Source organism: Limanda limanda, chromosome 20, assembly GCF_963576545.1.
Source record: "Limanda limanda chromosome 20, fLimLim1.1, whole genome shotgun sequence".
NCBI classification, from domain to species: Eukaryota; Metazoa; Chordata; class Actinopteri; order Pleuronectiformes; family Pleuronectidae; genus Limanda; species Limanda limanda.
Window position 1 is genome coordinate 6,317,506 of NC_083655.1, and position 24,675 is coordinate 6,342,180.

The window sequence follows — 24,675 nt, forward strand, 5'->3', positions numbered from 1 at the left end:
CACACAATCCAGTCAGCACAAGTAAAAATAACACATCCACAGACATATCAATTATAATCTAGATATGCCTGCAAGACTTTTAATCACGCCGAGTCTGTGATTTGACAATACCAGAAGGGAAGATAAGTGATGATTAATATATTTAGAATTGGAAAATGAGTGTTGACTAACCTGGTGATCATCCTTGCCAATAGTGTGACATACAGTGCATTGCAGGTGGATGCAGAGCGACAGTGTCTTTCCAGCCTCTTCTCCTGGAACAAAGATACCGCCGCTGAGTTATTATGTCTTTCCACTATTTCAAAATCGACGTAAGGAGATTTAAAAGAAGGTAACGGTGGGATGATAACAGACCTGGTCCTTGGTAAGTTTGAAATCAATGCTCTGGCATTCTGCATTGACAACACTCTTGACATCTCGGGGACTCAAAGGGTCCAAGTGGAGGGTGGGCCACAACCTGAAGAGACGGGGTTACTGTATCACAAATGGAATGCTCATAAGGCATAACTTATATCTGTATAACTGAACAAAACATGTGTAGGAAACAGTGTAAATAAATAAATATCAATTGGATTGAAGCAGGGGGTCCTACCTCCAAGCCTGTGGACACGTCTCAACATTGACAGACACCACCACTCTGACATTGACAGGCAGAGGGTCGATCAGCCACTTCATGTGTCTTTCTGCTTGCTGGATAAAAGTAGACAGGATTTATACCAGTTGTTCCGGTGGAAATTCATGTAACTGTCGATTGTAGATTAAAGAAGTGGGCATGTGTACCTGTATTTGGTCAATGGAGTCGATGATGATGATGATGTTTCCTTGATGGCGCGATGAAAGCCTCTCAAGCCAGCGAGGAAACTCCTCCAAGATCTTACTGGGCTCCATGGACAAGCCAGACATGGACCAGAAATGCTGCAGCAGCTTTACAACAACAGACAAGACATCCCTCGGTTAGTAACTAAGACAGAGGGAGATCCCTGTCTGACAGAGGGAGGTAAGCCCGTGACTCCTTACTTTGACTGTATGACGTTTGATGATAAGAACCGGTTCTGAGCTGGTGGAAAGTGGGCGACCGACGAAATGATAAAGGAACAAAGTGTTGGGAGTCTGCTTCTGCTGCAACTCGATCCTGGAAATTATTAAAGAACAAGAACCAAGTAAACAAAATTTGAAAGAAATCCATCAGAGGAATTCATAATATTAGATTGAAATGAATCCATAAGTTCTCACCATTTCGAGAGCAGGAGCGATTTCCCTGAGCCTGGACCACCAGACACCAGCAGAGGAGGCGTGGGAGGGGGGGCGGCTATCATGTCATTCAAACGATCTATATACTGATCAGAGGAGACAACAGAAAATCAAAGAGACGAATTATGAAATCGTTAGATGGGGGAAAGAAGAGGAGGATTCCCTTACCTTCTGGAAACCTAACTGAGAGGTGGAGCTGCTACAGGCCTGCTGATAGGACTCGATCTGTTCCTGTTCATCATGCAGGTCCCACAGCACATCTCCAGAGTCCTCCTCACGCCCCTCCTCAGAATCCTTAGAGTCAACATCTGCTCCTTCAAGACCAAGCAACTCCTAGAAGGAGAGGGGTGAAGAGGTTGTGAGGGACATGAAAAGGGAACAGAAATTTCTGTGAGTTGATAAAAAGGCTGAAGTGCTCTGTACCTGTTTGACGATTTTTTCTAGCTGAACATAAATAAGTTCAGCCCCCTCCTCTGCAGAGCCACTGTGATCCACCACCTGGAATAAAGTTCAGAATATATCAGCACAAACCCTGTGTGGCATCTAGCAACCAGGAAAACACAGAATATCAGCTTTAGTGGTGCAAACACCACAGATCTCTGTAAGTTAATCGGGTGGTTAAACTGTGAAATACAGTGTGAGAGTGTGTACAAGTCTCCAACAAGGGTAAAGCAGATGGACAATAAAAGTGTTTATCAAAAAATCATACACATACTTTAAAATTACAATTTATCGATTTACTTTACAGCAATTTGAATAAACAACTATTACGCTGGTAAACGGTGGTAAAAATCGAAGCTTTGTGAAATATCTCCTTCTCCACTGAATCCTATTTTGCTCGAATTTACTGAATCCTATCTTGTTATTTTTATTATACAGCACAAACACTAACCTTGACTTTAGCTGCCTTGTCTGCAGCATTGACCCTTTCCAGCAGTTGCCTGGCAGGTCCTGTCAAACTGTGACCTTCTTCGGTCCTGAGGTAGAGCACCAGTGGATGGCCATCTGGATTTTTCACAAAAGCCTCCTCACAATCCTCCACCACAGAACTACACAAGTGTATTCAGCATTAATCAAAAAAGAATGTAAACACAATAAAACAATATAATCAATGTAGAGGACTTCCTGTACCTGGTGACAGTAGATTTGATGAGGAGCACACACACAGAGCTCCTTTCAATCTCCTGCCTGCGCTCCACAGCACACGAGGCAGCACTTTCCTCTGGGAAGCAGACGTTCAAGTAGAAATGACCCAGACCTTCACACATCCTCCGCAGCCCGGGAGAGTGTTTCTGTGTTGAAAACATTAAACACAGGGTCCCCAGACAGGGAATTGACAAAAGTGGAATTTAAAAAAAAGATTAACTAAAAGTAAAAACATAATTCTGCCCAAATCCTGTGAAAACCAATCTAACCAACCTTAATGAAGATATCCAGCTCAGCTTTGGTCTCCTGGGTGAAGATTAAGTAGCAGCGCACTGTGTTACTCCATAAGGCCTGTGGCACGTGAGGGGAGACCTGAAGCAGACTGGCCACTGCTGCATCCCAGTCATCTGACAGACGCACGTGGAGGAAACGTTAAGTCAACATATATTTTTAACAAATTCAGTCATGCTGTGTACCCTGTACAACACTCCGCTCCATATACACTTACTTCACATCATATGTGATATGTGTTAATATAAACCATATTGATATTATATATCATTTTATACAATAATATTGTCTTTTGCACACTCTGTCTACATATTCTTACACTCATAGTATATTATATTATCTATTGTATAGTCAAATACTTATATTTATACCTCTACTATATATCATATTTTATATCATACTCTCTGTATATTCTTTGTATATATAAGTCTATATACACATATTTATACATGTGTACATGTTATAATTATAATTATTATATTACTACTATTATTATTATATATACTGTTGCTGCCATTATTACTATATACTGCTATTATATTGGTATAATTACTATCATATATAAATATATATTATGTTATATTATATACTATATATACTGTACTATTTTTTATATACTGTCTAACAATAACATTACCATCATATCATCAGTACTATTACCATCATCTTGCCACTGCACCTTATCTACCTATTTATCTTGTGTTTCTGTTTTTATTCTTTGTACCTCAATATTTTTTATTTTATTGTATTGTATTGTATTTTATTGTATTCAAATATACCGGCTATGACGACTTCATTTCCCTTCGGGGATGAATGAAGTACTCTATCTATCTATCTATCTATCTATCTATCTATCTATCTATCTATCTATCTATCTATCTATCTATCTATCTATCTATCTATCTATCTATCTATCTATCTATCTATCTATCTATCTATCTATCTATCTATCTATCTATCTATCTATCTATCTATCTATCTATCTATCTATCTATCTATCTATCTATCTATCTATCTATCTATCTATCTATCTATCTGTCTATCTATCTGTGTAGGTAATGTTAGAGGTCAAAGGTTTTTCTAAGGTGTATGTTGCCCATGGGGAATGTTTGGCTTCACATTAAACTTAAATTGACTTACCTCTGCTGACATTTGCAAAGGGTCCCTCCACGTCTATCAGACTGTTCGCAAACTCTGGTCCCCGGAAGGTCTGTTGCAGCTGCATCATGCTGCCCATAGAGGGCTCACTTCCCAGCACACCACCAGTCCAGTAGTCACATTGTGTCCCAGCAGCTACAAAGATAAAGTGTATAAGTTACTGAAAGGTTCTTTTAACATTTCATCATGGAGAATGATCTTGTGTGTTAAAAAGTCATACTTCTGGTGGAAAAATCAAAGCATGCTGGGATAAACTCTTGTCTTTCTGGGTCCCTGTACAAAAATTGGGTTTGTTGAACATACTGATTGATGGATATAAAAGAAAGTAAACAATTTCGGGTTCTTACCAGTGACAGTGGTCTGGTTGTCATCCGAGTCGGAATCATTAAGGTCGTACACTTGGATTCCCTGCGCCTGCAGCTGCTGCAGCTTGGCCTCCAGGTCCCTCTTGGCCCGAAGCAGATCCTGGATCTCCTTTTCCTTCGTCTCTCGGAAAATCTGGTGGTCATTCGGCCGACAGGTTAGGGTTGCAGTCGTGATCACCGGAGAAGAATGTTCAACAGCATCATGTGGTGTGGTTTACCTTAAACTGTCGTTTCACTTTGTCCCTGTCGTGTTCAAAAGTTGCCGCCCGCTCCATCGCCTGGTACTTTGCCTCCAGAGCACTCTCCTTCTCTCTGAGGATCTTCTGGTAGGTTTTCTGCAAAGCCTGGTGTCACATTGACATATTACAAAAGTTAGAACCAGTGGTGGGAAGTAACGAAGTAGAAATACTTTGTTACTTTACTTAAGTAGATTTTTCACATATCTGTACTTTACTTGAGTACTTCTTTTCCTGACGACTTTTTACTTTTACTAGTTACATTTGAACAAAAATATCTGTACTTTCTACTGCTTACATTATCAAACTGGCTCATTACTTGAGCAGTGGAGGTTGGCGCAGCACGGCGCACCTCTCTATCTCTCTCTCTCACTCTCAATCATCTATGGTTCAAAATATGTAAAATTATACATTATATACATTATATTCACATTGTTGTTATAATTTTTCAGTCAGTTGAGATAAATCTTGAGGAGAAACATTTTGGGTTGTTTTGTGTCTGTATAGACCTACTATAAAAAGCACTTTGCATTTTTAATTTTGGTACTTGTACTTTTGATACTTAAGTACATTTCAACACCAGATACTTTTGATACTTAAGTACTTTTAATATGAGCTACTTTAAGACTTTTACTCAAGTCATTTTCTGACGGGTGACTTCTACTTTTACCAAAGTCACTTTCAGGTAAGATATCTGTACTTTTACTCAAGTATGGCTTTCAAGTACTTTATACACCACTGGTTAGAACATACACAAACAAATCCTTTTGTCCCATACTAAGGTGTCACCCTCCTGCTATCTCATTCCACCTGTAGCTCAGCCCTCAGCCTCTTGTTCTCCTCGTCCACCTTGGCCTCCTTCTTCTGCATGGACGTGATCTCGTTGTTCTTGCTGACTCGGAAGATCTCGTACTCTTTCCTCAGTCTCTCGTACTCCGCCGCGTACTCCAGGTCCACGGAGCCCGTGGACTTGAAGCTGGACCCGATCACCCGAGGTCCTCTGCGGAAGGAGCTGCGCAGGAGCCGGGCTTTGGGCTTCACCTCCACCGGGATCTCGCAGGCTTCCCCACCCTCACCTCCATAGCCGTCCTCGATCACTTCTCCGGGGCTGACCAGAGAGGATGCGGTGCCCATGGCGGAGGCTGGAAAGATGGACTCAGCCTTTCTGGTGGACGTCCATTTCTGTCTGTGTCGGGAGGACAGGGGTGCGGGGACAACACGTATCAGAAACACACACAGGTTGTGTAGGTAGACACACAAAGCTAACTCTTGTGCTACAAACTTCAGTTACAAAGCTAAAGATGGCGATAAACTCAGTTAGAGCTTGTTTGGCTAATGTTAGCGTCACTGAGCAGAAATCGCTTTTTCTTCTCGCTCGTCCAGATGTTCCCTGATGTGAAGACTGAAGGAAACATGGAGAACGTCAGAGAAGATAGATCGTGTTCGTGTTGCAGCTTCGACAGATTGTTGAGCTGAACCCGAAGTCAGATACAAAGAGGTTAAAATAATAAAACACCCACCGTCCGGAGCTTTACAGCTTCTTCCTGGCTGCCTTGGTAACAAGTTGATCATACGGGTGCCCGCACGGGTCAAAACGTGTAAAACTCGATTCTAGGTCCGTGCATGGCAATAAACTGTTGTTTCCGCAGTTATATCTAAATTAATAAATTGTGTTAAAAAAATCACCTAACAATAACCACTGCCAACGTTTCTACATGTTCCTTAGACAATTTGTCAAATATTTTCTATCTAACACTCTTGAAACGTGCTCATTTTATAACACAGGTTATAAACCACAGCCTTAAATTAAATTAAATTATATTAAATAAAATAAAGTTAGAAACTTTGACCCCAGACATTAAAACACATTTATTTTTGAATTTGAGGTTGGTGTTGATGTATATTTGTACTTCGCTCAACATTTACAATACTACGGGTTATAATATAAGCCTTATCAAATAAAATAAAATAATAAAACACTTTAATTTTAAAAATCGTGTTATATATTTCAAACTTAGTGACCGGAAGCAGAAACAAAACACGGAAATGGAAGTGAGGGCGTCAGGTGTAATGACGTCACTGGGCGCAGGTGAAAGGTGTATTCTCTCACTCGTTTCAAATTGAAACTGCAGAAGCCGTCGAGCAGGAAATTCCTCTCCGTCGACACACTCCCTCCGTGGAAACACTCGAGTGGCTCGTCTGGACTTTTCCTTCCCTCCGATCTTTGGGAGAGAACGCTAAAAAAAAGAGACGCCAAAATGAGTAAAATCTCTAAGTTGTTCAAGGGCAGCAGCTCCAGCTCCAGCTCCAGCTCCAAGTCGAGCTCCTCCAGCTCCTCCAGGTCCAAACACCACCGGTCCAGGGCCGGACCCACGCCGCAGGAGGCCATCCACAGGCTGAGGGAGACCGAGGAAATGCTCACCAAGAAGCAGGACTACCTGGAGAAGAAGATACAGGAAGAGATCATGGTCGCCAAGAAGTATGGCATGAAGAACAAGAGAGGTATGTCCCGGTGTTAGTGTGAGAACAGTCAGAGGAGCAGGCCCAGAGGCGAGTCGGGCTGTTTACTGGGGTCAAAGGTGAATTTAAAAAAGTGTGTTAAAACCCTGATACCACCTCGATACTGACTTAACTATAAGAGCATTTTTGTACATTGTTTTTGTAGTGAATGTGTTTTCCAGATGGTTATCTCAGATCTGTTTGCAGCAGCAGTAAGTCAGAAATTAAATTAAAAAGGAACTGTATTATAATCTATAATCCCACAATGTTCAGTGTGTTGTCTGGTGTGAAACCCTGCAGTGCTGCATTGCTCGTTGAATCACCTCAGACTCGAAATACAGTCCTGGGAGGAACCATGTGTCATAAGTGTTTGTGTACACGCAGCACCTAATTCAAAGGTTTGAAGTTAATATTCATGCAGCTTCAGCCACAGACTCATTCAACCCAGCTGCTCTAAGGAACGATACAGGAAATCGTTCCTCCCAACTGCAATAAGACTGTACAACTCCTCTACCTCTGTCAGAACCACCATCACAGAACTGCACTAAATATACCTGTCTCCTTGCACTGTGTACCCTGTACAACACTCCGCTCCATATACACTTACTTCACATCATATGTGATATGTGTTCATATAAACCATATTGATATTATATATCATTTTATACAATAATATTGTCTTTTGCGCACGCTGTCTACATATTCTTACACTCGTAGTATATTATATTATCTATTGTATAGTCAAATACTTATATTTATACCTCTACTATATATCATATATTATATCATACTCTCTGTATATTCTTTGTATATATACGTTTATATACACATATTTATACATGTGTACATGTTATAATTATTATTATTATATTACTATTATTATTATATATACTGTTGCTGCCATTATTACTATATACTGCTATTATTGGTATAATTACTATCATATATAAATATATATTATGTTATATTATGTACTATATATACTGTACTATTGTTAGATAATGTCTAACAATAACATTACCATCATATCATCAGTACTATTACCATCATCTTGCCACTGCACCTTATCTACCTATTTATCTTGTGTTTCTGTTTTTATTCTTTCTACCTCAATATTTTTTATTTTATTCTATTGTATTGTATTTTATTGTATTCAAATATACCGGCTGCAATGACGACTTAATTTCCCTTCGGGGATGAATAAAGTAATCTATCTATCTATCGATCTATCGATCTATCGATCTATCGATCTATCGATCTATCTATCTATCTATCTATGCATACATAGATACAGGGATGGGTAATAAGGCCAAAAGATGCATCAGTCGATATGATAAAGATTATGTCGAAGGTCACTATTTTAAGTTTAATGAGTTAAGGTTCCTGAGTGAAGGTTCTTCTTTATTTGCAGTGTAAAACAGTCGTGTTATTCTTCTTCATTGTGCTTGTACAATGCATGTATCCAAATATATGGCATTTTTGTTATATTGCTATCGCTTGAAATGGCTTAAAATTAATAATGCAATAATTATTAGTATTACATGATGTAATTTTTTTCAATCTTTGTGTATCAGGGGCTCTGCAGGCGCTGAAGAGGAAGAAGCGCTTTGAAGCGCAGCTCACTCAGATCGACGGCACGCTGTCCACCATCGAGTTTCAGAGGGAAGCTCTGGAGAACTCGCACACCAACACGGAGGTCCTGAACAATCTGTCCTTTGCCAGCAAGGCCATGAAGAAAGTTCACGAGAACATGTAAGGACCTGAAAGCAACATAAGCAAACAGAAATCATCTGAAATTGTAGCACCACAATATAGTATTTTCCATCAAAGGGTCATAATCATACATTTTAGAAATATCTAGTCTCATTCGTAAAGGTCATGATACTGACGTAGTGCCTGATGTGATAAGTTGATTTAATTTGCAGTTATTTTCCTTCCTTTTTTAAAGACCTTACAAAAAGTAATTTCAAGAAAGTACAATTTGTGGCCTTGTTTTCGAGGAACCCTTAAAGTCACTTCTCCACTTGAGTTCACTGTGATGTTTTATGTTTTGAAAAATTCTAAAATCTCTTTCTGCTAACTTTCAGGGATCTCGACAAGATCGATGATATGATGCAGGACATCACGGAGCAACAGGACGTGGCTCGGGAGATCAGCGACGCCATTTCCAGACCGACCGGCGAGGAATTTGACGAGGTTGATACCTTTCCTACCTCGACTGTCAACCTCTCGCTCTTCCTTTTGCCTTTCTGTGTCACCATTTTGAAGCTAAAGATTCTAGATTGTGTTTGGTATTTCCCGTCTCGCTGGCTTATCCATTTCTTGCTCTACCAAAAAAAGTGCGTCTGACAAAGTGGTGTTGACCTTGTGTGTTTGGTTAGGATGATCTGCTGGCGGAGCTGGCAGAGCTGGAACAGGAGGAGCACGAGGAGAGCATGAAGAGAATGGGCGGACTTCCCAGCGTGCCCAGCTCCAAATTGCCTTCAGCACGGCACGGCCAGCGCACAAGTCAGTACAACCAAGAACATCAATCTTTTTTTAACCTACAATATCTTTAATACACAATTTAACACATGCTACTGTACGTTTTTCTTATTAATTATTTAAAATACATGTTGGAGATTTACCTACGTACACTTGGGATATACATGGATTAACTGTGTACTTTCTTTTACAGCAACCAAGAAAAGGGTTGAAGAGGAAGACGACATGCGTATGCTGGCATCGTGGGCAACTTGAGCACCTGAAGCCAGCCTTATTCTCACTGAGTTATAGAGAATATGTTTTTGTAAGATTTAATATGGTTATTTTTCATTTTATTTTTAGGGATAATGAAGTGCATTGTATTATTTTTTAAAGGCCATTTGGTCTATAACCTTCTAATGCTATTTTCAGGTTATATTTATCAAGGAAATTAAAAATGTTAAAGTGAAGGAATCTACTAACTTAATATGCTTTTCTTTTCTGCTCCCGTTTCTTCTGCTTATATAAACCTAATGAAGACATAAGTAGGACTGAGATGTTTTTACCATGTTTAGCAAAATGTTTCACTCTGTGTCGGACCATTGTAAATAAACGGAGATGTTGCTTAAACACTGTAAATATATTGCTTTCTAATGTTCGACAATAAAATCACTCTCATAATAATACTGCCTAAAGTCTGCCGTCCTCTCTGTGTATGATTAACAAATGGAAAAAATATAATTATTACAAATACTACTATTTATATTATTTATAGTATTTTAAACATACAAGTCAGTAGCCAGTCACATTTATATTGAAAATACAAATATTTTATGTATAAGGTGTTTGAAAGACACAAGTGGCCGAGGCAAAGAATTGAAACCAAGTAAAAATACAGATGTAAAGAAATATAACCAAAGCTATACAAAGTTGTATGTTGGAACCACAGAGGTAAGTGTATTTAAAAAATGCACGAGTAAAACTTACAAAACAAGGTTTAGAGATAAATAAACTATCAAAGAATAACAGGCAGTAATGTAAGTAATCATTGTATTTGCAGTATTGCAGTCACAATCTCAAGTATTGTGATTTTAAAAAGCAATGTGATTGTTTTATATCTTTTTACTCAAACTGTCATTTCTACATTGGCGGAACTTTCTCACATCCGGGTTGCCGTGCTTTTATTGTGAAATCCCCCCGGAAAGCTGTAGTATCTACGTTCCGCTGAGCTTGTTACTTCTCCAGGAGGAAGAAGTCCTGCCGCCGCCCGAAGACCAACAACTCCACCTGAAACACACACAAACCGGCCATAAAACACAACATGGACGCGATCAGACCTCAACACACAACAGGTGAGACACTGACATCTTCCTCTCCTGTAACACGGAGCTCAGTTTGGAGCCTTTAGGACAATAAGGCTAATTTCTGCGGCTATTAAACTTAGCGCTAAGTTAGCTTACGGTCAAACCAGAAGAGTGTGACACGTAAGAAACGTCAGAGGGAAATTTAACAGACGTTTCTGTTCCTGTCTCTTTGTTAAGAAACAGGTTTTACTTCTTCATGCTCTAAACAACAGTGAGAAGTTTGTGCTACTCTGCTGAGTAGCTTGTGATTAGGAATCAGTCAATACCTCACTAATAGTAATACTTCATAATCTATTGATTGATTATAACATGTGATTTTAATCCGTAAAGTAACTTAAGATGGTATAAAGTACAATATTTGCCTGTGTACTGTACTTCTAAATTGTACCTAAGTTCAGTACTTGAGTATAAGTACGTAGTTACTTTCCACTACTTTTTATTTGGTCGTCTCAACCTAAAATGAATTGCTATTAATGTGTTTCACTAACTGGTTAAATTGATGGACAGAAGTTACACTTCGTAAAGTTGTGTAAAAAAAAAAAAATCATATTTCATACAAATGTCACATTTCTCTTTCCTTTCTTAATTGACTTAATTGAGTAAATTGTCAGGAAATGAATGGATACAGACAATCATAGGTAGTTGCTTTATTACTGCTGAATTTAACTACTATATGAATTTTGTGGTAAAAAGGTACGAGACACATTAAAAGGTGTAAATCAGAAGTAATGAGATGATTAGCACATTATGTCCTTGTTTAAATGTTTTAAGCAAATGACAAAGATTCATTGGTTTAATCCTCACTAATGTTAATATTTGAATAAATATACTCATTGTTTGTAGAACTCATCCCAACTCTGACTTGAATGATTTTAATTTAATTTCAGCCGAAGCCGCAGGACCAGACGAGGCGGCAAAGAAGAAAGCAGCCGCGGCCCAGGCAGCCATCCGCCTCCCGGAGGTCCGACTGGTGGTGCTGGGCTGGAGGTGGCCGGGAAAGAGCCTGACAGGAAACACCATCATAGGCCGAGAGGAGTTTCGCCTGGAGCGAGCGGCGGAGTTCTGTGTGAAGAGGCAGACCGAGGTGCTGGGGCGGGAGGTGATCGTGGTGGACACTCCGGGGTGGTTCTCCGCCCAGGATACCCCCCCCTCCTACAAAGAGGAGCTAGTAAGAGGAGCATCTCTCACGCCTCCGGGTCCACATGCCTTCCTGCTGGTCATCCCCGTGGGCATGTTCACCGAGGTGGACCGTGCACGCATCGAGGAGCACGTCAGCCTCTTCGGGGAGCAGGTGTGGAAACATACGATCGTGGTTTTCACGTGGGCGGAGGTGTTGAGGAAGATTTCAATCGAGAGGTACATTCGCAGGGAGGGCAAGGATCTGCAGTGGGTCCTGGAAAAGTGCAAGCGAAGGTACTTTGTCATAAATAACTGCATATACGGGGAGCATCCGCAGGTAGGACGCCTGTTGGAGAAGGTGGAGAGGATGGTGGCAGCGGAAGGGGGGCACTATAGTCCAGAGGAGCCGGAGGAAGAGAAGAAAGCACCGGAGGAGAACCAGCACCCAGCCAGGGACGTGCGGGAGCTGGGGGCGAGACCCAAACAGAGCTCTGCACTGAGTTTGTCCAAAGCCATGGAGGTGGATCCACTTTCCAGTGAGTGATGGAAAGGGATGGATTGTTGGAAAATGTTTAAATTGGTTTCATATCTCCTCTCGGTGGCGGTAATACAGCTCAAATCTGATTTGCGAAGCACCATTAAACACAGAATAGGGGGCGGAAGCTCCACCGACAACTGAGGTCTGACATTTTGCCATATTGGCACAATTTTTATTTACTATGGGACTTAGTCTGCCATCTCTCCTCTGGTTTGTTCCCCCAAAGTACATGAACTTCCTGTTCAACAGACACATCCTATCTTCTTCCTCATCCCTCCACTGAAATTAGATCTCTTGAATTTCAAACGGCTTCTCAGACACTCGTGGCTCTGTTGGTCAAACATAATAAATATTATCTTAATCATTCTATTGCTATCAATCGTTAACCCAACACGAGTTGGATTCAGTGGCGTGACGCTGGCAGCAAACAGTTTGCTGATGTCGGCTTTTTTTTAAATTCGCCAGTAGTCATATTGACAAACATTGATGCATCCGGTTAACATAAAATCATATCTGGCTCACCATGAAGTTTTACATGCTGTGAGTTTCTTTTAAGGACATTTCTGATAATTAAAAACCTTGTGGAATGAACACAAGACTTCAACTTCCTGGAATTTAAAGTAAACAAAAAATTCCAATATCACAGTGAATCACCAGTGTGTTGCTTTATCTCTCTACACAACGTCCTGTTTCAACAGACATCACGTCACATTAAACCTGCAACAGCGGATTGTTCTAGCTCCTTTGACGCGGAGGGAACGAGATGTGAAAACAACACGGACCTATTATCGCCTTTTAGGTTGATTACGGCAAACTTATCAGCAAACTTCTGGCCAGTAGTCACTCTGTTGTCGGTCTCTATGTTGAACAGTGCGTTTTATTAACTGTTGCTGTAAACAACACAGTGAAAGGTGTGAGCGTGAACCATAACAGCCAAGCGAGCTAAAAGACAGGTCAGGTGATAACTCTCTATGAGCATGACTCACCTCTTTCACATTTAGTCCAGTCGTAAAAACTAAAATGATTATTGCTTCTTTAAGGAAGTAAACGTGTCATTTGATGTATTTAGATTTTAATTCCAAGCTGATACACGTGAGATTTCATCAGCTTCTCCCCTAACCTTGTCCTCGCACCCTTGAATCAGTCGGCTGGCCATTTACTCCTCCTGTCTCCATAGCAACCAAATATAGACACACCAAGAAAACAAACAAAGCATCATCCCTTCCTCTCCTCACACTGCCATTTCAGTGACGTCACAGTACATTAGTTAAATACATGTATGACAGAGCACTATTAATAACACACTGTGTCTAACTCTGGATTAACCACACTCTCTCGACTGATGGACCCTCTAAATTTGACGAGAGGAGAAAGGGTAATTGGCTGAAATGTTACTGAATGTACAAACCAATGTGATTTATTTAAGTTATTTTTTAAAAATCTGACGTGTTAGTGTGTGTTTTAGTCGTGTGCATTCTTTGTGACGCTGCATCTTCTCAATGTGATGATGTGGGAGGCCTTTTCAACATAAGAGCCATATTTTAATGCTGTCCATGTATTTATAGTCTCCAATGATTTTATTTGTTAGCGTGGAGGATGTTTGTCTGTTTGTAATAATGTCTTTGTGGTTGTGTGGTGGGACTAAGGCAGTACAGGCTGTTACGTACAGTGGGTAACCACCATCATTGTGTGCACTCCTGACTCATGGTGACCAGGGACAGAACTGCACTACTAAATTCTTTCTGTTATATTCTGTCAATGACTGTTGAGGGAGTGGCTTTTTTAATGATTCCTATTCGTTTTGACCAAAATGTAAATTTATTTTTCATATGAAACACATTCATTGCACTCTCAGTGGACAGTTATGGATTTTAGCACTTGAGCAAGTTACTGATTTTTTTGTCTGTTGCCTTCAAGTTGTGATTTTTAGAAAAAGTGATCTGTCAGATGTTTATATCACTTTGTGGCAGAGGGATATGTTTGAGGATCAGAGGCTTCACTGTGGCCCTCAAAACAGATGTTCAAAATATTTATTAATTCAGTGGAATATTCAGGTTAAAAGTCCCGACAGCTGTGCATAGATGAATTTAGCACTTTTTGAGAACAGGCAGCTGCTCTGGACACACTCCAACATTGCGTGAGGAGGAGTTTGTGAGTCTCAGCACAGTAAAGCAGTGTATTTGACAAAACAGTAAAAAGATTACCGTGCAGTAAACCAGTGGCATGTCTCCAGTGGCATGTCTCCAGTCCTGCCTTTTGTTGGGCCTCAAACCAGCCCAGCTCCTCAGTTCATAAGGGACCCACATAGCAGTCGCCCAGCATCACAGAGTCAAAGCAGAAAAGAGTACACAGTGTTGACTCCTTGCCTTTCATATCCCTCTACCACAGATCAGTTCACATATACTCACTCATATATCTGATGATATTTCCCTTTTATTCTCCTGAATGCTCTGATTGTTTTTATTATTGTTAACTAGGGTGTCTTGAGATCCGCAGATCCTGGTGGGAAATATTTGCTTTCAGTCGTTTGTTCTTTGTAAATATTCACAAATGTCTCTCAGGAGTTAGATCCACTGGTTTTCACTCTGAAAATCGAATATGTACTTTTTTTTAACCCTCTGGGGTTTATCTAGCAAAGCTCTGAGAGTCAACAACTGACTTAAAAGCCTTCTTATTGTAGGAATCCTGCAGATAGCGTAGCTCTGCTCCTTCTAAGCAGCTGTTTGTGTTTTGTGGGAATGTATTTATATTCATAACAGGGTAAAGTGGATATTCATGAATGCACTTGGCTGTTTCACCTAGCGTGGGTAAACACTGCTGTGTGTGTGTTGACATTTGATACAGAAACATCAGAAAGGGAACTAACCTACTGTTCACTCATTACTTTAGATTGAGGGGGTTGATGTAAACACTCCAATGACAAATTGCTCTGAATAATCACATTCACAAACAACAGCTACACATGTAGGTCAGACTGTATCTGCTTCAATGTCACTATGCAGCATAGGACAAAAAAAATCTCTATTTGGCCGACATGTATTGTATTTGAGACACTGACACATATCTTGGAACCTAATACAACCATCTTTGTATTTGTGTTGTTTGCAGCGATGATTTAGTTTCTTCTAAAAACCTTTTCTCCTGAAGCATTGACCCTGTTCTCTCCTCCTCCTGTGCTGCGTCACTCTGAGTCCAGCACGAGAATCAAGTTACTCTTCAGAAAGTCATGAGCTGAACCCAGTAACCTCTCTGGGCCTTTGCTGTATCTTTTGTGGGCCTGTTACACGTCTTATTGGCTGAAACGTTGTGATGGACAATGAACTGGCTTTATTTCACTAAATGTTGCATTTGTCATTTCTGTCTGTCAGCTTCAAATAAATGCATATTTTGATCCACTGTCAATTGAGCCTGTTCTTTGAATACTCGAAAAATTAAGATTTCCTCTCTTGAGAATCAACTTTAATTTGTCGAATTAAGGTAAACCTAATCATTTTAAATAGCTTTGATCGCTTTAAGTCTCACTGGGAACTATTTTCATTATCGCTTAATCTCCCAATTGTTTTCTTGATTGATGTATTAATCATTGAATGTCAATCGTCAGTTCTCAGAGCCCTGGCAAACAAGATTTTAATTCAAATGATCGTATCTGACTTCAGGATAAATAATAAAATTCTCAAATTTGCATTTAAAAGCAATTATTCATAAAATAAAGCAGCAAAAACGTAATACATGAATCATCACATTTATTTCCTGCAGTTCTTTAGTTTGACCACTATGTGGCAGTAAGGCATCAGGTACCAGAGGATAGAGTTGTTTACAGCAGCAGCATGACTCACATCACTGGTGTGACCTTCCCTACAATACATTCATTAAGTTGATTTGTGAATGTACCAGCTCAGTTTGCGATGATTAACACCCGCTTATTATTGTTTATTGACAAAATCTACCGTGCCTGTGTTTCACTTCATTACTTCCTGAGTTGTAAACGAGTCCCAAACATTACAGAAGTTCCATTCCCTCTTTGTCCTTCATGCCACTGAACCAGTTTTGTCTCATGTTCAGTAACGAGGTCTGAGAGCTCGGCCCAGCTCGGTCAGTTTTCATCCCTCCTTCCTCATTCCTCCTTTCTTTTTTCTTTTTTTACCCAGTTTTCTGAGTTCTACTCCATCCCTCCTTCGCCGTCTTGTTTACTCAGGCATAAGCATTTCATACTCATTGTTATGCTGTTATATTTTCAGTGCATGTATGATTAATTGAGCCATGAAAGGGGATCAAGTGCTCAAACAACTGACCAATACTATCTTAAGTTTGCTAAGAAAAAACAAAATCCAGCATTTTTACACAATTGTGACTTTTTTACAACATTGTTTATTATCTTAAATGTAATCAAAACAACAGTAGTTACAGAAATTACAGACAGCCATGATACTGTGTGGTTTTATTGTGTGCTGTGGATCGCCATGATAACATATACAAAACAAAGCCGGGAGGGAAAAGAAAAATCCAATTCTCATTTCTTCACACTGAGCTCTCCACATTCAGCTCGAGCCATCGTCTTTCACTCCAACCCGCGAGTCTGAGGATGAAGAACGGCACACAGCAGTTACCCATAGCAACAGCAGCACTCGTCATCATCTAAAACGACACATTAGGAAAGTGGGAGTGGGAGCAATTAGTCGAGTGATGGTTTCTGCTGCTCGACAACCTCCTGTTGCGTCATCGTAAGTGCTTTCGACTCAAACAAATCTGATCGTCAGCCACATTCATGCCTGCACTTTGAGAACGGGAAAAAAATCACACTTTCAGCTTCAGGTGGCAGCGAACAACACACAGATGTTCCAAGCATCTTTAGAGAGCATTTCTTCACATGGTTAGAAACTGACAATATTTTAAAGGAGACACATTATGTGCATATTCAGGTTCATTAATTAAATTTGGGTGATTTATTGAAATGGTTAACATGTTCTTCTTTTCAGAAAACATAATCTTCTTCATTCTGTCCCATTCCTGCAGCTCCTCTCTTCAGCCTCTGTCTCAAACACTTAGTTTTAGCTCCTGTCTCTTTGAGGACTCCACCCAATTTATCCCAGTCCGCTCTGATTGGTCAAATTTGTTAGGGGATGACAAAATAACAACTATATAACCCACCGGAGGAAAGAAACACTGAAAAAGCATCATATGTCTCCTTTAAAAAATATCTGTAGGCAGTGGCCTGATGAATGAAACCATCAGTTTTCTCCTGGACGCTGCAGGAAGTTATGAGGAGTCATAAAATATATGGTTTAAAAAGCAGAGGTTTGTCCTCTCAGGCCGACACCAGTGAGAGTTATGACGGTTATGACAGGTTTGATGAATGAACACAGCCAGTGAGTCATTGATTTGGTATTCAGACATTGTGGGGCTGGTGTATCTTTGGGTGTGTAGCGAGGATTAAAGGCTCTCATCACATTTAGATCGTAGATTCTGATGGGAAGCTGCCTCCAGCCACGCCTCCTTGGTTACTGTTGCTATGTCGAGCTTTCTGTTCTCCAACGTACATCACGTGATCGACGATGAGGCAGTTGGTCCTCATATTAGAAGCAGCCTATAATAAAAACAAAAGTTATTTTTTTCCTTTAATTAGCATAAGCTGAAACTTATTAATTGACTGGTCTGGCAAAGGTAATTAACTTTTGCCTGGTGTATCATACGCTCTTGGTTTAACAAGAGCCTGCTGCTGTTCTGATGCTGTTTTCAGAATATAAGAACTCTTCTAACCGACTGTAATGAAAAGATTCCACCTGCTGCATGATTAAAGTGATGAGCCCACCTTGGGGGTAGCCACCATCTTTGTTATAATTAACAGAAGTGCAGTTTTCTTTGTTGTAACTCCAGATTTTGAAGGGATTCTGAAAACACAGCACGAACAATTGCAAGTGTTTTAAAATCAGGTTAATTATATTTTAGAGACTCAACAGGTTGTGTTACATTTGTAACTGATGACGCACTCCAAAGCTGATTGGACGATCACTGTTGGTGGGAGGGTTTTAGAGGAACAACACAGTCAATAGCAGCTGTTTCCCACCACTGGGCTGTCCGATGTGTGTGGTGGTATTCTGGGTAATGAGGTGGCGCCGAGAGGAGACTGAGGTAAATACTGGAAAATAAAACACGCTCCGATGCTGATTAGTCTTTGGTCTCAATGTGATGGTGACAAAGTGTGAATGAAATGAAATAAAAAAATATCCAGGTGCATTTTCAGTGTCAAAATGAACAGGGGTGATATTGCACTTTAAATTTGTCAGTAGGATTCCAGGATATCGATGGCGTCGGTAAGATGAGTCTACAATCGTTGGTGTAAAACATGATTTTGTCTTAAAAAATAATTCCTAACAGTAGAAATGAGATTTTGAATTCAGAAGCCGCAAGTTTTGATCTGTGACAGAAAACGATTGGAACAATATTCACATTTAGGTAAAAAAAGTACAGAAAAAAAGGCCACTCATAAAAAATAAAGTTCTCCAGTACTATTACTGCTATTCTACAAATGTTTGCCGTGGATTACCTGAATCTGCAAATGTTTTGGCCTTGGTATGTACATGTATCTGTGTTGGTATTGATGAGTTGCTCGTGATCGTTAAACATGGACACACAACTGGTTATGCTGGCAACAAACTTGGAAAAGGAAACTACACTGTGAAAAAAATCAAGAAAAACAAATCAAGAAAACTCCAATGTATCCAGATACTTAAGATTCAAATCAATAAGAATCAAGTGTGCAGAGCCAGCTCAAACGTACGCACCCGTAAAGCAGGTGGATATCCAGTCTCTTGTGTAAACTGCTCTCTTCTGCATTCACACACACTAACACACACCCACACCCACACACACACACACACACACACACACACCTTAGAAAATATATTCACACTCACAAGCGCCTGTCTTGCAATTTTGCATTAGTACCACATGTCAAATGAGAAAAAAAAAGAAATGTGCATGGGAAAAAAATGTGCAAACCCTCATCAGGGAAAGAAAATGGCACGGCAGTGATGAGAAAAAAAACTAAACAAAACGCAGAAAAATGAAAAACTACAATGGTGTCAATGACAAAAGGAATCAAACAACCAATCCAAATAGAGAGAAGGAAAGAGCGTGCCCATCACCTACTCAAAAAAAGGAAACCCCACCGATATAATCTCAGTGAACAAAAAAAACATCTTACACTTAATTTTTCAGTAAAATGAAAACCAGCCGAACATCACGAGGTGTTTCAGAGCTTCTCTCTGACGGGAGGTCACTCCAACAGAAGTCAATTCCGCCTGCTGGTTGTATTGAAAAAGCAATACAGACGTTCTGTACAGATACATGTGTCAACCCCCCGTGGAAACAACAGACTGAGAGAGAAGAAAAGAAAAGAGGGGCGAAACCCTGATGGATATACAAAGGCCTATACTGTATAACCCCACCGACAATAGAGTGGAAAATCTCTGTTCACATACTCTGTCATTGTTTCAGAAAATATAGATATTGTATAATTCACCCTGCTCCCCCCCCCTCATCACACACGCCAGCAGCAGCCAGGCCGTACGATCTCTCCATGGCAACGTGACAGACAGCAGCTGGAGAAACTCTGGACCAATGGGGAGCGAGGTGGTGACGTGGAGGCTGTTCCATCCATCGGTCGTGTCCTAGCAGTACGTCTGTCTGGATCGGCTCTCAGGGTTTTCTCGCTCGCCCGGCTGCTGCATCCCGTCTCATCTAGCGCTCAATGGGCCGGTACGTCAAGTTCAAACGAGTCCACGCCGGGCTCCTCCGGTGACGAGCAGATCCTGGGGGGTCCTGGTGGAGGAGGAGGAGGAGGAGGAGGGCCGGCACGGGGAGGAGGGGTCGGGGGAGAGGCAGCAGGGATGCGGACACCCCCACCTCCCCCTCAGCACTGCTCGGACACGATGAAGCCGTCCTTCTCCTGGCCGCCCACTGGCTCCACCTCCGCGTAGGCCGGGTGACCTGACCCCCGGCGGAACTTCATGGCCGGCCACCTGCTCGGGCGTCTCTGCAAGGGGGGGGGGGAGAGGAGAGAATCAGTGTAATGCAGGTCAGAGTGTCAATAAATGGATTAAAGGTCAGAGGGTCATCAAGGTTAAAGGTGGGAGCTGAGTCTGGTGACATCCTCTGATGGCTGACACAGCAATATCAAGTCCATCCCTGACCTTGGGAAGAGAGAGGCGACAAGAAGGAAAGCACCAGAGCAGCCACGGTGTCGCTGTACGCACCTCGATGAGGAAGAGGCTGGCGGCGGAGGTGGGGTGATGGTAGATGTAGACGGTGATCAGGACACCAGCAATCATGACGAGCATCACCAGCAGGATACCGAGGATCAGGCCGGTGTGCAGAGGGTGTGTGCCAGGCTTCCTGCCCACAGCACTCTCAGCTGAGAAAATAAATATGACATGAGGTGTATAATGTTAGTAGTGTTTGATTAACTTCAACAACTTTGCTCAAGTTGCTTTAATACTAGGTTATTGGTTAAATACAAAAAAGAGGTTTCATTGTTGACCAGCAGGGGGCAGTCACAGTTCAGCGATTTCCTGCTGTTTAAAATTGGGATAATTGTTGTCAGAGTTCTTCTAAATGTCAACAACTAAAAAAAAAGGGCAGATATTTGATCTCAGGAGATAAACAGACATTTCTACTGTAAATCATCCCATGTAACAAACGTACACTCATTTTCAGTGGATTTAATACGGTCGAATTCTGTGATTTCCCTTCAATTTGAGAGGATTCATGGTTTTAGATTCTTTAGTCTCTTGCTCTCCTCTGTTTGTGTATTCATGCGCAGCTCTCCTCTCTCGCAGGAGAGGTAATCCCACGCCAAGGTTAGCGGCGTATGGTCCTGATAGGAGCAGGAAGCCGGCCTATAGATAATGTCTTGGCCTCCAGTCCTGGCGCTGCTAACTGAAGAGGTTTGTATAGCGACTGCATAATGAGCCCGTCCTCCAGCGCGCCCTGGAAGTCCACACTCGTCTTTTTAAAGCACTTTGTCTGCTGCACAGTGCTGGAGCCACCCGGCAGGGGCTGTGGAGTTCTTCTGAAGGTGATAAGAACGTCCTGTAACCTGTTGGTAATCTCTGTTTGCGTCTACGGGAGAAAACACAATTTCTCCTGCGATAGAGAAAGAAACTACAAAGAGAAAGTGTTCACGGTGTCGACAGATCCCAGCAGAGAAACCCTGATCAGAGCAGAGGAGAACGAATGAAGTTATTCTGATTAGGGTTGCAAAGGGGTGGAAAGTTTCCGGTAAATTTCCAGAAACTTTCTGGAAACTTTCCATGGGAAGTTTAGCTCGGGAATTTTGGGAATTTTGAAAAAAAAAAAATACGCAAAATTAAACGCTGAGCAAAAAAAAATCATCATTCAAAACTCTATTTTAAAGATGTATGGAATGCAGCACACGCTATCTCATGTGTGGAGACATTGCACCCCATCCAATGTAGAAGGAAAGGCTGTGTACATTTGCAAATACTGTGCAAAGACCTATGTTAAGAATACACAACGATGCAGAGGCGTATAGTCAAGTGCCCAAAGTTTCCTCAGGGCTCAAATCAGCCTATGATAAGCAAAATGTTTATATTTATGTCTGTATATGACAAGGTAAATACAGTTAGTATAAATTACCCACAACATTTCCAGTTTATTCCAGTTTATTCCCGTTAATTCCCGTATATTCCCGTTTATTCCCGTTAATTCCCGTATATTCCCGTTAATTCCCATTAATTCCCATGGCAAGTTTCCAACTTTGAATATTCCCGGAATTTTGCAACCCTAATTCTGATACAAACACCGTGGATTCTGCTCGTCCTGCAGATTTACAGCAGGTTCAGCACAGTTCCATTCACCAGGCTGCAGATTCTAACCTCTCCCCAGACTCCTCCCCGTCTCTAATTAGCAAACGCCACACTCGTCAGGCAATCAGCCACTCCCCCCGGACCACCGCCTCATTGATTTCCAGCAAAATAAGAGAGAGAACCCAAATGTCCGAGTCAGTAGCTCCAGACGTTTACCAGAACTTGTCCTTCCAGCCCTCTTAGTAAAATAGGAAAATGTCCAGAGAATGAAGTTTCTAACATGCGATGGATGCAGAACTGGTGATGAAACAACTCAGTCGTACTTTTCAGAGAACTTGAACAACAGAGAAAAGGACACGGTGACATTTTCCCTGTTGTGTGTAATCCTCGTGCTCACAGTCTGAAGAGGGGACTTTATATTTATTTTTCTCAGAAACACATTCTTCCCGTGTTTATATGTCAGAGCTACAGAGACCGTGAGTCATCTCTCGAGGAGCAGGAAGCACAAACAGTGTGACACGCTGTTAAGTCTGTGGCGTTCCTAGCTAGTTAGCGGGGGGGGGGACATGATGAGAACACAGCAGAGACACAGAGACAATGAGGAGTCAACAGCCCGGCAGCTAAACATCCAGTGGGAGGTCTCTGTAGAAACCCCGGGGCAGAGTGGGACACACTGTCCTCCGCTAACTGTCCTGAATTTGTCTCCACTGGCTTTGTCCTTACGGTTCAAACCTGAAGAGACTGGGTAAACAATGGTGGACAGCACAGCTCTTCGACAGCAAAACAATGCATTAGAGAATATTTGGAGAGGACAAATGAGAGCTGGGGAAATGCAACCAAACTTTTCTTTTTCAGCTCCACAGCCATTCTCCTACTCGGCTATAATGGGTTTGAAGAGGCGAACAACAGAAACTGAGAGGACGAGGCGGTGGACTAGTGGCAGAAACTTGGACTATGGGCAGAAAAGGTCTCTGGTTCGTCTCTGGTTTGACTCCACGGAGAAACAACAAAAAGACGAACCTGGATTGATCTGTCCAAAAATCCAAGAGGATTCTCCCTACCCTGTCTAGTGCCCCTGAGCAAGGCACCTTACTCCCCCAACATCTGCTCCCGGGCGCCGTACATGGCTGCTCACTGCTCTGTGTGTCGTGCACCAGATGGGTTAAAAGCAGAGGTTAAATTTCCCTCCTTGCATGAGTGTGCTTGTGCATGTCTGTGCATGTGTTTGGGACAAATAAATGTATCTTAAGAACACGAGTCAGGATGCTCTCTTAATCTTAATCTTAATCTATAACTCAGCCTCTGTAGAAATAGATGCTGCAGATCGGTGGTGTTGAGTAGACACCTCCTGAGCCAAGGGGGGTTCAATCCCGTTTCAGCTGTATTCACCTCACCTGCATTTCCTGTCGTGTAACTTACTTTTCACCTTGAATAATGTTATTTAAAGGGATGTATTGAAAAAACGGTTTAATGCATAGGGAAAGACATTCAGAGAGATATTATCAGAGTGCCGGGCACCGACTCGCGTTCGCTCAAGTGATGGGACACATGCAGCGTCGCGGTAATGGAAGTGAGATGGAAGCTGCAGATTTACGATTCCTCTCAGGCAGGAAACCAAATATTTGGGAGGCCGTGTCCAAAACAAACTGATAGAATTGGAAATCACAGTTTGGGATGTTTGGCATATTATAGAAACTGAAACAATTTGTTGCTCCATAGAACTGAAAACACCACATTTGTGGCAGGAACGTGATACTGTGTAGCAATTTCATTAATCTTTCGAATTGATATTGATTTTTAGTCTCCCTATAAATGATGTGGAGCATCAGCTACTCATAAAGAAAAATAAAGTGATATCAGTTTAACCACTTAAAAACAAGCAACTATGATAACAACATCAGAAAAGTTTTACAAATGAAATTCTTTCTCTAAAGGCATTATATTCATATACACTAGACTATACAATTGAATACATATATAGATTTGTTTTTCAAATTTACAAAATATTACTATATTTACAATTAAATAGGTTTTAATTTCAGATACTTTGACCTTATATAACAAAAATTCTCTATATAAAACAAGCAGCATTAAGTTTCCTTCTCTCCTAGATGTTGAGAAACATGTATTGATTCGTGATTGTTGGCATTTAAAAGGCCACATTTCAATGTTTAAGTGATTTGTACTGTCTTACAAGAATAAATCTTTCTAAATGATAAGAACTTCTTAACATGTTGCCTTTGTGTCTTTTACAAAAACCTTTAAAACAAAGTAAAGACTCCGCTCACACAGTCCTAGACACTGTAATTGACCCTGAGAGGAAAGCAAAGTGTGAGAGTCGACTGCTGGACTAAGTTTATCAGCTGATTAAACCACACGTCCTCCAAAAAGATCAACAAAGCAATCAGGGACCAATAC

At 41.1% G+C, this 24,675-nt stretch overlaps 4 protein-coding genes across 4 annotated transcripts in view; 2 read left to right on the plus strand and 2 right to left on the minus strand.

Moving 5' to 3' along the window:
- Nucleotides 1-5,628, minus strand: part of acad11 (acyl-CoA dehydrogenase family, member 11) — a 35,708-nt gene extending 30,080 nt beyond the window's left edge. Inside the window, exons 1-15 of the mRNA XM_061093692.1 lie at nt 5,258-5,628; nt 4,430-4,555; nt 4,194-4,344; nt 3,829-3,981; nt 2,671-2,804; nt 2,383-2,543; nt 2,144-2,300; nt 1,675-1,749; nt 1,420-1,584; nt 1,234-1,337; nt 1,018-1,132; nt 781-924; nt 593-690; nt 355-457; nt 172-254 (exon numbers count right to left, since the gene is read on the minus strand). Of these exons, the coding sequence (XP_060949675.1) occupies nt 172-254; nt 355-457; nt 593-690; nt 781-924; nt 1,018-1,132; nt 1,234-1,337; nt 1,420-1,584; nt 1,675-1,749; nt 2,144-2,300; nt 2,383-2,543; nt 2,671-2,804; nt 3,829-3,981; nt 4,194-4,344; nt 4,430-4,555; nt 5,258-5,581 (2,093 nt within the window). The 5' untranslated portion in view covers nt 5,582-5,628. The remainder of the gene's footprint in view (nt 1-171; nt 255-354; nt 458-592; nt 691-780; nt 925-1,017; nt 1,133-1,233; nt 1,338-1,419; nt 1,585-1,674; nt 1,750-2,143; nt 2,301-2,382; nt 2,544-2,670; nt 2,805-3,828; nt 3,982-4,193; nt 4,345-4,429; nt 4,556-5,257) is intronic.
- An 871-nt stretch (nt 5,629-6,499) lies between these two features.
- On the plus strand, nt 6,500-10,039 carry chmp4c (charged multivesicular body protein 4C). Its single transcript, XM_061093968.1, has 5 exons — nt 6,500-6,949; nt 8,521-8,698; nt 9,034-9,142; nt 9,328-9,454; nt 9,624-10,039. The coding sequence occupies exons 1-5, from the start codon at nt 6,706-6,708 to the stop codon at nt 9,683-9,685; spliced, it is 720 nt and encodes a 239-aa protein (XP_060949951.1). The 5' UTR covers nt 6,500-6,705; the 3' UTR covers nt 9,686-10,039.
- Nucleotides 10,040-10,662: 623 nt separating this feature from the next.
- On the plus strand, nt 10,663-15,832 carry LOC133026722 (GTPase IMAP family member 9). Its single transcript, XM_061093654.1, has 2 exons — nt 10,663-10,761; nt 11,661-15,832. Exons 1-2 carry the CDS (start codon nt 10,731-10,733, stop codon nt 12,434-12,436), a joined length of 807 nt encoding a protein of 268 aa, XP_060949637.1. The 5' UTR covers nt 10,663-10,730; the 3' UTR covers nt 12,437-15,832.
- Nucleotides 15,833-20,342: 4,510 nt separating this feature from the next.
- The window catches only part of plxdc2b (plexin domain containing 2b), a 71,477-nt gene continuing 67,144 nt past the window's right edge, over nt 20,343-24,675 (minus strand). The window contains exons 14-16 of the mRNA XM_061094286.1: nt 23,071-23,079; nt 20,686-20,843; nt 20,343-20,465 (exon numbers count right to left, since the gene is read on the minus strand). Of these exons, the coding sequence (XP_060950269.1) occupies nt 20,343-20,465; nt 20,686-20,843; nt 23,071-23,079 (290 nt within the window). The remainder of the gene's footprint in view (nt 20,466-20,685; nt 20,844-23,070; nt 23,080-24,675) is intronic.